The 13,345-nt window shown below is 39.8% G+C and overlaps 1 protein-coding gene across 3 annotated transcripts in view; it reads right to left on the bottom strand.

Moving 5' to 3' along the window:
• Window positions 1-2,311: 2,311 nt before the first annotated feature.
• Window positions 2,312-13,345, bottom strand: part of LOC143301253 (nucleosome assembly protein 1-like 1) — a 31,686-nt gene continuing 20,652 nt past the window's right edge. For all 3 annotated transcript variants that reach the window (XM_076615395.1, XM_076615393.1, XM_076615394.1), the window contains one exon: window positions 2,312-13,143. Coding sequence is in view for 1 of the 3 variants with exons in the window: in XM_076615393.1 (XP_076471508.1) it covers window positions 13,108-13,143 (36 nt within the window). In the remaining 2 variants the exon portion in view is untranslated. The remainder of the gene's footprint in view (window positions 13,144-13,345) is intronic.

Genomic DNA, 13,345 nt, shown 5'->3' with positions numbered 1-13,345 from the left:
TCTCTCTCTCTCTCTCTCTCTCTCTCTCTCCCGAATGCATGTATTCACGTGTGCATCATATGGCCTAGTAAGAGAGAGATCGCAAGTGGAGCAGAAAGACAGAAGAGAGAATTTCAAAATTAAATTAATTTCTAAGACTGTATCAGCTCACGCATGTAAGAGAATTAAGAATCCAGATCACAAAATGAATGATATTCAAATATGTCAAGTGTGTGTGTGTGTGCGTGTGCGTGTGTGTGTGTGTGTGTGTTTGTGTGTCTGTTTGGGGGTGCGATAAGGGGTGGGGGGGTTATGGATTGTGTCTGAGAAGCGCTTTTAACTGGTTGAAAGTGCTCAGTATAAGTGATTATCATTATTACCATTACTTATTATATTATTATTATCGTCATCATCATTATTGTTATTGTTGTTGTTGTTGTTGCTGCTGCTGCTGTTGTCATTGTTGTTGGTGGTGGTGGTAGTGGTGGTAGTAGTAGTAGAAGAAGAAGTATTGGTAGTAGAACCCAGATTTGTAAAGAGACCCACAGCTTGTCAAGTCGGTACTATTATCGACGACAGACAGACCCCTGTATGGTAATGCTTGTGGTGGTGGTGGTTGTTTTCCGGGGTTGGCTCGTTGTTGGTCTCTGTGTGTGTGAGAGACAGAGAGAGACAGACAGACAGAGATTTCATTATCTTTGTCAAGCGTAAGGGTTGGTTAAAGGCTTTCGCTGGTAATATAATCAGTTCTGTGTCAGGGCCACCTACAGCTGACCAATCGTTTTTGCCCACGCCACTGGACGGGCGAGGGACTAATAAGGTAGGCATAATTATGTATAATTATCTGATTGGTGGCCGAGGTGAAAAACGTTCCCTCACATAAAAAGACATCGAAGCTAATAACAAAAAAAAAAAAAAAAAAAAAAAAAAAAAAAAAAACGTGCGAGTGTCTGAGGGAATGGGTTGAGACACTGAGGACAGTGTAAGCAACACGGTTTGTCTGGTCATTATGGCATACGTGTGGATGGACTATTACATATTGATAAGTGTCGTCGGTTGGCGGCCGGATTTTGACTGCTGGTCGCCGATGAGGGAGGGAAAGGGTTGGACGGAGAGGTGGGGGTAGTTGCGTAGGCACACTGTGTGGAGATTCACTTTTCAGTCCAGGTGTGGAGACTTGACTCAGGGTTAGACTGAGTGTAGAGTGAGGGAATTTCCTATTTTGTTGTCGTTGTTTTGCTGTTTCCCTTGCAAAGAGGGTTCTCCACTTTTCAAATTCAGTTTGTAAAATGCCTTCCATAGTGCATGCACACACACACACATAACAAACAACAACAACAACAACAACGAAACCGCAGCAATATCAAATATGTTACTTGGGAACGCAGTTTATCGAGATATAAAAGGAATATCAAATAAGTCGAAACATTACTGACATATTTTGTCCTAAAACAATTCATTTTCCATCTGTGTGTGTGTGTGTGTGTGTGTGTGTGTGTGTGCGCGCGCGCGCGCGCGCGTGCGTGCATGGTTTGCACTGACATCTATTTTGTGACTCTTACTGCATGGTGATCCTTGTAAAACAAATTCTGTTGGTGACTGACAGACTTTCTGATATCAAACAGACTGACTCAAGAACCGAGATGTTTTGCACGCACACTAGTATGAGAATTTACACTTATTTGTTGATCATTAAACAATTATCACGACTGTGTTGCGTGATATTTTTCAACGTATATATCGGAACAGAAGACTGACAGACACACCAGTTAGTTTACAAAAAAAAAAAAAAAAAAAAAATTGACAAAACACATGTATCAAGTATCACCACTCAGAATGGTTGTTCCCAGTCTGCGGAAGATAAATCTTAACCCCATGACCCGCCAAAGCTCTCCTCTATGGTTGATATTAGAATTTGGAAGGAAACGGAGTATGGCTGCCTACATGGCGGGATAAAAACGGTCACTACAAGTAAAAGCCCACTCGTGTACATATGAGTGGACGTGAGAAGGCAGGAAGCAAAATAAAGGAATATAATGGCAAGAAATCATCAAAATGTAACACTGCTAATAAATATTTTTGCAGGTTTGTGTATCATAATTTATGCTTTGGGATCTTGAAGAAAGCATGGGAGATCAAAATGCGTGTTAACATGAACGGTGCGCTCAGCAGTAACTTTTCTTTTTCTTTTTTAACTCGTTAACTACATGTGCATGAGAGTTGTTTTTTTCTGGTTCTGCAGTTAGAATCATGCAATGCTATCTGGGGAAACAGTGAATCGGGGAGAAAGGGGAAAGAATGGACAAGCATAATGACACGCAATACCGAGAACCACTGTAAATTTAACTTTATTATTATTCAGTCAGCATCAGGATATGCAAACTACATGTTAGCTGTCTATTTAGGCAAAAGTCATGCACACCTCGATGTGTTTGTTCGGACAACACAAAGCACCTCAGTTCAGAGGAAAATCCAAACACTGCACCATATTCATATTCAAATGCTTTTCCTCAAACTGCCGTACATTATCAACAATGCTTGCTTTGACTCGATCCATTGTGACACTGTTCTGCTATCATCACTTACTTTCTCAATGAAACACAAGGCAAATGCTGAACGGCAAACTCACTAATCATGCAAATCATATCAAACATAACAATAAAGCAAAATCGTAGGTACTGGACAAAGAAGGGGACAGGGAAGGAACGGGGAAGAAAAAGGGAAAAGGAAGGGAAAAAACAGATTTTAGTATATGCAGCTGAAATGAATGTTTCAATGTTTGCACCACACCTTAAACGCTGCAGTTACGCCCGCTTTTGTTTTTTGTTGTTGTTTGTTTGTTTTCAGATTATGTCCATGCACACACACACTATATATATACTTTTCTAATGCGTGTATGTATGAGTGATGGCCGTAGTGTTGTCCTTCCTTCCACAACAGTGGTGTTGTGTGATTTATCGTTATGTACAGGTTCGTTCTGCAGTGCCTGCAGGTTCCCCTTCAGTGTCTCAGTGCCATTTGTGACGTGGACGGCTTTCTTGTTTAGACCCCCACCCCACCCCATCCCCTGACACCAGTCTCTAAATTTCCACGTAGCAGTTAACGAACCTTCCATCCTGAAGACAGGCCCCATAAAATTATCACAGCAGTGGTTGCATCCGCGAAGCTTCATTCCCGTTAACAGTGAACGTGATCCATGATCTCCAAAATGCGCAGGATTGGGACATCAAGGATGGTATTGAGGAAAATCAGAGTTCTCCAGTTGCTTAACAGGGCTGTATTGTAGAGCTCAGGTCTCCTGTCCACAAGGAGACAAAAGTCGAGACATCAGCTCTTGGGTTGTCTTTGAGCTTTGCAGACAGTGCCCATTGTTTAGAATCCCAGTGACAGTGCAGCCTCCCCATAGCCAAGCCAATCGTGCTTGGAATTACTTTGTTGAATACCTATCCTCCCAGATGAATGCGTTCCAGGTACTTACTGAAAACTGTCAACACGCAACAGAACCCGTTAAAATCGAACATGGAGTCCCACAGGGATCTGTTTTAGGCCCAGTGTTCTTCACACTGTACTCTGCTCCTCTCGCTGAAATTATCAACCGCCATGTCAGTCATCATTCTGATGACACCGAACTCCAGAAGAGTGATACCCCTGAAAAATTGTCGTCGCTCTTGCAACATCCAACTGCTTTCTGGACATTCAAAAGTGGCTGAGTCTAAATAAGTTACAACTGAACGCAGACAAAACTGAAGCAATGATCATAGGAACTAAACAAAAACTCTCTTCCGTCACAACTGACACAATCAAACTTGGCTGTACATCCATCCATCTTTCCAGTTCAGTCCGGAACCTCGGCGTTGTCCTTGACAACACACTGTCCGTGCAAAAATTTATCAGACATGTCAATCCTGCTACTGTCAACTGCGGCGCATCAGTTCCATCTGGAAATATATGTCCACTGACGCAACAACTAGACTTGTCGTTTCTCTCATTCTCTCTCGCCTTGACTACTGTAACTCTCTATTGTCTGGTTTGCCTGCTTCATCCATTCAGTCCCTTCAGCGCATACAAAATTCTGCTGCCCGACTCGTCCTCAGAAAGAAAAGAACTGAACACATCACTCCTCTTTTGCAACATCTCCACTGGCTCCCTGTCTCACACAGAATAAAGTACAAGATCAGCACTTATAAATGTATTCACTGATCTGCTCCTTCCTAAATGTATTCAATAATCTGCTCCTTCCTATCTCTGTGGCTGCCTTCACCTCTACACTCATCTCCCGTTCTACGATCAGCTTCGGCTCCACTCTGTTTACGCATTCCCAGATTCAAACATTCAACTGCTGGCCGCCGTTTTCTCTATATCTGGACCTTGCATTGGAATGAACTTCCTCTTTCACTTCAAGTCTCCGTACTCAGCTCTTTCAAGTCTGGCTTTAAAAACACCTCTTCCCAAAATAGCCTCCCTTCCCTGCCTTCTTTGTCTTCAGTTTCTCCAGTTTTAGAGTTACGCATGCATGTGAATGACTGGTGCGAAAGCGCTTTGTCTCTGCACAAGATTCAGTGCTATATAAATACCATTATTATTATTATCATCATTATTATTATAAATGGGTCATAGGTAGCGAAGAGGGTGCTGTTTTGGCTTCAAAGGATTAGTATTTTGTGCAGAATGGTTGAACTCCTCCCATCCGACAGTTTTTACTGTCAAAGTGATGATCATTAACAATGCTCCTCTCTCATCCTACACTGTTTTTCTTTAGCTGTTTTTGTTTTTCACAATCAAAGTGATGATCTTTACTAAATTTGCTTCCTCTCTCATTTGATGTTCCCTCATAGTACAGGACAAGGAGAGGGGGACTGGGAGCATTGCACCACCAATATGTCCATGTGTCTGTCCTGAAATCAGCGGAACTGGAATGGATGAGTCGGCCTTGCCCAGCTGAGCGATGAAATGACAGCTTTTGGGTGGTGGTTGTCGTGCAGAGACAACTGTCCTGACAAGCCACTGGTCAGTTCAGCACCTTGCATGGAGTGTGTGTTCCCAACATTCAGGAGTGTGGTCAGCTTGGACTTTAAGCAGCAATAACTAAACAAGCAGTCTGGAGGTTGCACTGAGGCTTAATGATAAAGTCAGTAATTTGTTGATGTTTAATTATAACCCGGAATGTGTCCTGCAAGTGTTGAACTTGTGTGAAACTCTGAACACAGTGGTGGTGATACACACGTCATGCTGGACATACTTCCTGAAGAGTTAACAGTTGTTTTTCTCTGCTCCGTGCCTCACTTCCACTCAGCCCAACTTAGTGTTTTCACTCAATCCTACAGAAGTCCCCTAAGATGACTGTAGCCTACCACTGGCTGGGGTAGTTCTGTGTGTGTGTGTGTGTGTGTGTGTGTATTGGAATGTAAATTGTCTTGCCATCTGCTTGTATACCTATGACAGGAGCATCATTATGTAGATGTACATTTCTCATAACGGCACGTCTTAGGATTAAAACTGGTATAAATATATATATATATATATATATATATAATCAGCAAATGTATCAACTACACATGTTTTTTAAACCTTCCAGATCAACTGCAATGAATTTACAGAACTACTCGTTGTCAGGTTGCCATATTTTCCATTGATCCAGCACCCGTAGTCTGACCTCATTCTACACATGTATGTAAAAACACAGCAAAAGCAACATGTTATTGTTCCATGTTGTGCAGTTCCATGTTTGTAATCACTTCATAGTTATTCTCACCCCAAATTCACAATGGTTTTCTGTCCAACACAAGCTGAAAACATCTACTAACACCAAGTAAAAAGAACTCCACATACACACATCTACATGATCACAATTTACATGTTATATTGTAGCATTTCCACACAAAATAGGAATAAACACATTTCCACTGAAGTCAGATTACCCTGACAAGTATATTTTCTGACACAATTTTAACTCACAATGATGGATGGACCAGGGATTGATATACAGTTAATGAAGCTGCTCATTATTTATAATCAATTGAAGCAAGTGTTCAATATACTATCACAAGATTAATCTCATAAATCTATAATTCATTAAAGCTCACATTTAATACACTATGATGAAGTGTATAATAAATAAATACCCCATTTCGCAATTTTTGATTTTTTTTAAGTTGATATAAGAATTTATTGAAAGTTCATGTTAAATATACTAAGATACTTGTACTGGGTTGAAATTAATAGATGAGAAACTATTCTAAAATACTAATTGTAATGTTCCAAGTCTACATATTGTGCACCTGACATAACTGTACAGAAACAATGTACTAACAGATGATGCCCATACTAAAAGCTTTGGCATTTTGACAGGCTGGTGAAACCAATTAAATGAATGCAGAGCAACATATTTTTCAGTTCATGTAAAGGAGTTGATTCTGAAGACACTGATGGGGCATAGTGTGGAAGAGGGTGTACAATGTTGTGGAACATGATGCAATAAAGTTTGATTTACAATGTAGCCCAGTCAACATCATACACTTGACCCAGCAAGTACTGGGGGGGGGGGGGGGGGGGAGAGTTGGTTCTGGTGTCTCGCAAGTTGATTTTTTTTTTTTTTTTTTTAACAAAAGGAGTTTGTTCATGATACAGCTTCCACCATCATCAACCGTTATGTTTAACAGATTACTTTCTGGTCACCAAGATATCAATCTCTCCATATAAAATTTCCATGTCAAGAGCATGTATATCACCATCATGTGGCATTCTCTTTTTCTTTGATATTTTCACATGTATTTATAAACATGATTATTTTCCCTATTGTTCAATCTGCATATGCACTTTTTTTCTTTCTTTTTCTTTTCTTGCGCAACAAATGCAATAGATTTTTGCCTGGGACACACTTCTTATTATCAACTCCATCTCAGAATCTCACTTATTATCAAGTCCATCTCAGAATCTCCTCAGCTCAGTCAAATCAGACTGAAGAGGGAAAGATAACAGGTTAAAATAAAAGTTTGATTTTGACTTGACCATTCAGTCTCTAGACTTTCATTCAATAATGATTTGAGCTGGCCAAGAAGGCACTAAAACAACTGATGGGCGGTGAGAAATGTTTTTACAGGACTCTTCCCATGGTCATTCTGACAGTGCTGATCATTTTTCTTCTTCTGTGCATTCAGCAGAAGCATGGATCATTTCCCTTCTGTTTCATGCTCAAGTTGTTGAGGTTTTTTTTCGCCCTTTAATAAGTTAAAGCTCTTGGTGTGAATGAATACTGAATAAACAAAGGAACTCCACTTTTTTCTGTACACAGTGATGCCAACCCCTGTCAAGTGTTTGTAGGAACAATCAGGACATTTGGTAGAAACATTTTGAATTTGGTTGGAACACTCAAGACTCCAAGCCACATCAGCAAACCTATGTTTTATCTACAATGCATACAAACACTTGGGCCAACCTGCAACACGGTATAACTGCTACGATTAAGCTGATTGGTCCACTTAATGCTATTTCAATATAAACAAGCACGCAATTAGCTGAGCATCATTACATAAGACCAAGGTGACTGCCGTGGCCTCATGATCGATAGGTCTAGAGCTTCTCGGTAATGTTACGACAGGAAAGCATGTGACCATGCTATGCTGCTGAAAATGAACACATCGGAACAATTTTGACATTGACATAACGTCAGAAAAAAACTGCGATCGAGCGCAACAAAATACGGTGAAATGATAACAGTTGGCATCTCTGAATACACCTTACTAAGGAGGTGTAAAGCAAAAGAGGAGTTCCTTCGTAATGCTGTGAAAGGTATGAAAATATTTTTTTTTTTTTCATTTATTTATTTGTAGTCTGTTCATCTAAGATGATGATATTAGACTGAAAATAAATATTAATATCATTATTTGGATTACTATCATTTCTATCATCATGATGATTGTTATTAATTAGAAATCATCATTTATATATACATGAAAATAATATGTATCTAAAAAGGGTGCTCCCTTCCTATACTCTCAGTCTGGAAAGTCCCATTCTTCATTGATGAAAAAGATACAGTGTAAACAAGATGATGGTACAAATCGGTTCCACTCAGTTTTAAAGAGTGAGCTAAATCTGGTCATGCTGATGAAATCCACAGAAATATAGTGACTACAATAAATTATATCACACCAGCCACTGCACACATGTACCAAATTTTGATATCCAGTCCCTGTGCAATTAATCTAGTGTGGGATGAAAACTGCTTCAACTCTGCCTGCTGCCTAGCCAAGCACAAGAACTAAAACAGGGTTGTTCTTTTTTCTTTTTCTTTTTTAATCCACCCAAATTCAACTTCTGCATGTTTGTGAAAACACATGAACCAGTACCCTGGACCACTGATGCATTCACTTACTTTTCATTCAGTTCTTCAAAACAATGCTCACAGGCATGGGAGAGGGTTGGAATTCGGACTCCAGAAAACTGATTTGCATAACATATCTCATAACTATCATTATTCTCATTGACATATAATAATTACTTTTTTTCTCCATATTTCAAAACATGAGCAAGATAAATCCAGGAGTTTGGTGGTTGTTTTTATTGCGTATCAAAAATAGTCCAGCGAGTAACACTGGTTACCTTTCGTGATGAAAAGGACGATAAGTTTTCAGTGTTTTGTAGCCATTTTGTCAGCTTGAAACAGCTTGCAAAGATTCCCATGTCATCTCAGGCGGGCTGGAGATAGTCCTCACCTACCCACATCTTCCACAGCACTTGGACAGAATATAATGGACAGTGTGGACCAGACAGTTTCGAACACTGCACATCCAAGTGTTTTACATCACTGTGTCAAGATGACTAACCTGAAAGCAAGCTTAAATGTATTATCAATGCCTTTCTTGCTTGTCTGATTCTTAAACAAGTACATGTACATGTACTGTAACTAAAGATCCATTACTTTTCACTCATGACATGATGCATTTAAGTGCAGAAACTGACAAAGGCATCATAAGTTAATGCTATGAAAGCCCCTTGACAATCAGTTCTGTTCTATGTCACAGCACCCTAATTCAAATCACTGACGATGTACTTTTTGTAAGCAGTCTCTACTCAGACAAGTCCCTCAGCTACACACACAGACAAACCCTGCAGATTACAACATAGCATTTCAAAACATAGCTACCCCGTATACATGTCAGGTCTCTTGTCATCACCCTGTCAACGCAAACAAGAACCAACAGAGAAATGAACAAGCTGACAGTCCAATCAGAAGCAAGAACAACAAAGCTTACATATCTTTTTAACAGCAGAGAAAGCATCTCAACACACATAATGATTAACAACAACAAAAACGTTTATTTTAAAAGGCAAGGGGGACCTCCAAATGAACTGTATCATCCTAAACCATAATAAACAATGAATAGGTTCCAATCACGTGACATCACAGCATGAACTATGACATCTTTTCTGCACTGTTTTTAACACAAACATGTATGTCTCTTGCCAGCAATCACAGTCACACATGCACACACAAAGAGACACACATTTGCATCGAGAAATAAAGACAATGTTGCCTGTAAAATGTTATATCTGGTCAAAACTGGAGTTATTTCACTATATTTTCAGTCATTTAAAAGCTCTGATACCCATGCGCCATGAAGCTGAACAAATCATATGGCCCTCATCTCAAGAAACAAATACTTCATCACAATATATAATACACACTATAGCACAGTCACAACAGAAATAAGAAAAAGAAGGAAAACACCTCCCCGAGTACAGAAAGGGACCATCACACACGCCCACCCACAAAAACCTGAGCATCAGGAACAGATGACGTAAAAATCAGAACAAACTGAAATTTTCAAGAACTTTCAGAACACACATGTTCTTCAAAGTGTGGCGTTGTTCAGTTTTGTTCTTGAAGTAAATATTGCCACTTTCCATTCTAGTCTTTCCTCAAGATTCATAAGGATTTTTTTCTTCTTTTTTTTTTTTTGTTTTGTTTACTGCGATTTTCACTCTCTACTGTCCCCCATCTGTTTCATACATTTACTTGTGATAGCTAGCTGTATTTTCTGTTGAGCATGCTTTCTCTTGACTTTTGACTCCTCAGTACCCAGTTCTGGAGTGCATGCGCACACTGTCAATTCAGACTTTTCATCAGCCATCAGATTTGTCCATCCATGAATAAAGGTGCACCCATTTTTTACCTCACAAAATACCTGAGCAGCGGCCGCAACAGTGGTATGTTTTTCTATAATAAACATGGCTATTCAGGAACAGCAGGCATGCACAGGCCCGCCCTTTCCCAACCCCATATCACCCTCTTCTGGTTTTCATTTTCCACACAAGACCTTCATCATAGCTGGTACAATAATTTAGCTCCTATCATTTCTACACTGGACTCTCGCACATTTAACAATGACAGAATAAAGTGAGCTTCCAGAGGCACAAAAATCTTCACAACTGACACACACACATTCCGGCTGAAGAGCAGCTCCTCTGTTGGGCCTGTGTCACACAGCAGTTTCAAAACAGTTGTTCTGGGAATTAAAAAATTCAAGAAAAGACAAACAGACAACATCTACCGCATTTTTCATACAAGCTTCTCAGATTTGCTTTTAAGATGTGTAATTGAAAATAACAAATAATTAAATAATTCTAACACGCATGTTACTGGTCAACAAACATGTTCAGTTTTTCCAAAGCATATTTTGAGGAATGACAATTTTTGAGTCAATCACAATGTTCTTCGCACAGCCCCAAAAGCATGGCAGACCAAAGGGAGAGATGACTGCTTTACAGTCTGATCAATGGGGACACTGGGCTTTTGATCCATCTCTTCCAAGCCATGCTGTAGAACGTCAACCCTAAAAAGACTGAGGGATCACACAACCTTCTACTGCCGAAAGGGCAGTGAATTTATATTCACTGTGTCTAGGGCTTGGCACAGGACAGTGGTGCCCACCCAGTCCTCTCCTTCCACTGCTTCAACTCATTCTTCCCAGTTTACAAGTATGTTCGCAATGTTGAGCCATCTATTTCTAACCATTCACAATATACTTGTAACAGAACACTGACTGAGAATGGAGTATTCTCGTTCAGCTATTTCCAGTATTTATTAAGTTAGGTGACTTAGACCAATTCCCAAATGGTTTGCTTACATACCAAGTTGGCACTATTTTCGTCTGCACTGGATTTTCGTGCATCAACTGACTTTCGATCATCATGGATAAACACCCACAAAGTCTCTTAGCTGAACACGCATCCCAGAGGGTTCGCGAATGGGGTTTAACTACGACAGCAATAACAACTCTATAGATGCTAGTATAAGCAAGCAGAGTGATAGAGGAAGTGAAAACAAAGCTGTTATGTCAACATCAACAGGCCAATTGAACAGCCTGTGTTGTATGTTTACAAATAATGTGTTATCTATACATTGTATCACAAAAACAATTATTTTTGTTTCAACAATCACAAAAAAATAGCAGACAAGTAGTTTATACAAATGACACTAAGATTCTGAAATTTGAAAGCAATCCAAAAAAAAAACTCAGGAGTTATCACTATTTATGTTCACATGCACATTTGTATGCACACTCGGAAACTCTTGGTGCATGCATGGGGTAGAATGAGTTAACCTTCCCTGACTGAATTCAGATACCCATTCATACCCAGGTAAACTGAGGAAAATCGGAAGTAAAGTGCCATTCCCAAAGACACAATGCCATGCCGAAATGCGGCCTCAAACTTAGGATTTCTGGTGAAAAGAGGATCGTTGGTCCAACATCTGACTGCCACAGCACCCTCATACACATGCTACAGAAACCAAAAATCAGTCGCCTGGACCTCACTGCGGATCAACTTGTACTCCAACCAGACATGGCGTGTATGGTGAGAGCTGAATCTTTCCCTCTCTCTGATACGTTTTTTTTGTTGTTTTTTTAACATATAACATGTTTTGCTATCTGGTATAACTATGTCCGAAATAGCTTTAAGACATACACTGCTCCAGATTCGTTTCAAACTTCTGAAAAAAGAACTTTCTACACAAAATCATTGCTGAGTTAAGTTGGCTGTAAACTTGCGACACACAACTTAACAAGAACAGAACTGGGATGAAAAAACAAACAAAAATGTTGAGCACTGACAAAACAGAATACTTAAGATCTAACTGCTCTAACCTAAACAATTCAACTTCTGGACCTTCAGCCTATTTGAAAAGAGGCTGGCGACTAGATCAATCCAATCTCTGCTACATCTGACTCACAAAAACTGTATTGTACTGAAAAAAACAACAAAGAAACCCAGCTCCATGTCATCTTTTTTTAAACAACTTCCCAAACAAAACACATCAAGCTGTCTCTATACATACAATGCTAATCCTGGTGATGACAACGCTTTCTGACACGTGACTTGCATTTCTTCTCTTCTCTTCATTCTGCTTGTTGCAGAATTATTATTTCTCCAATTTCCTGTCCATCAAAGTGCAGATTTATTATTTCTCCAATCTCCTGTACATCAAAGAGAGAGGAAGAAAAATAAGACTACGCAGAAAAAACAGAGATCTCTCTCCTGTTCTCAAGTATAAACACCCCAAAATTTTGTATATCTGCTGCACAATCAACTAGGTGATCACAAACAAAACAGATTTAGATAAAACATCGTCATCTCTTAGTTTTGTAGATTGGTTTCTGAGCATGCTATAGACAGCAAAGGGATGGACAGCCTGCACTTAACACATCCACACACATTCATACTGATGCTCATACAGGCATGCACACACGCACAAAGCAACGATAAACGCACATGTGAGCTTGGTTACTTTAGTTGTATAATTTGTAATCTTAACAAATGGAACAATAAATACATTTAGTTGGGTTACTTTTAGTTGCTGTAAAATCTGTGAAGGAGAAAAATTAAGAAAAGGACTGCATAACAGGAATGAATGTCAACAGCCGTATAGTGGCATTGAAGGAATTATTTGTGAGTGAGTGAGTGAGTGAGTGTGTGTGTGTGTGTGTGTGTGTGTGTGTGTTGAAAGAAAGAGTGAGAAGAAAAAGATAAACAGGAAAAGGTACAGAGACAGAGAGAAGAGCGAGACTGGGGAGGGTTTATTGGAGTTATTGCAATCTTCCTTAATGACACCTTCCTTTGTTCTTGCTATTGCTGCTGGCACTCAGCTGGGTTTACCTTTCCCTGAAACATAAAACCAATCGATCACACTCAACACAACCACACAGTACCATTGTGACAGCCTAAAACCCAACACCCTGCTGGGTTTTAACCCCCTGGGTCTTTCCCAACTAGCCTCGAACAACCACCCAGAGTTATTTGTGGCCTCTCAAGATCAACACACACCCCTCCTCCCTCAGTTCGAAATTACGCCCTTTGTACAGGC

Source organism: Babylonia areolata, chromosome 27, assembly GCF_041734735.1.
Source record: "Babylonia areolata isolate BAREFJ2019XMU chromosome 27, ASM4173473v1, whole genome shotgun sequence".
NCBI classification, from domain to species: domain Eukaryota; kingdom Metazoa; phylum Mollusca; class Gastropoda; order Neogastropoda; family Buccinidae; genus Babylonia; species Babylonia areolata.
The sequence above is the reverse complement of the archived record's forward strand: the minus strand, read 5'-3'. Positions and strand labels throughout refer to the sequence as shown.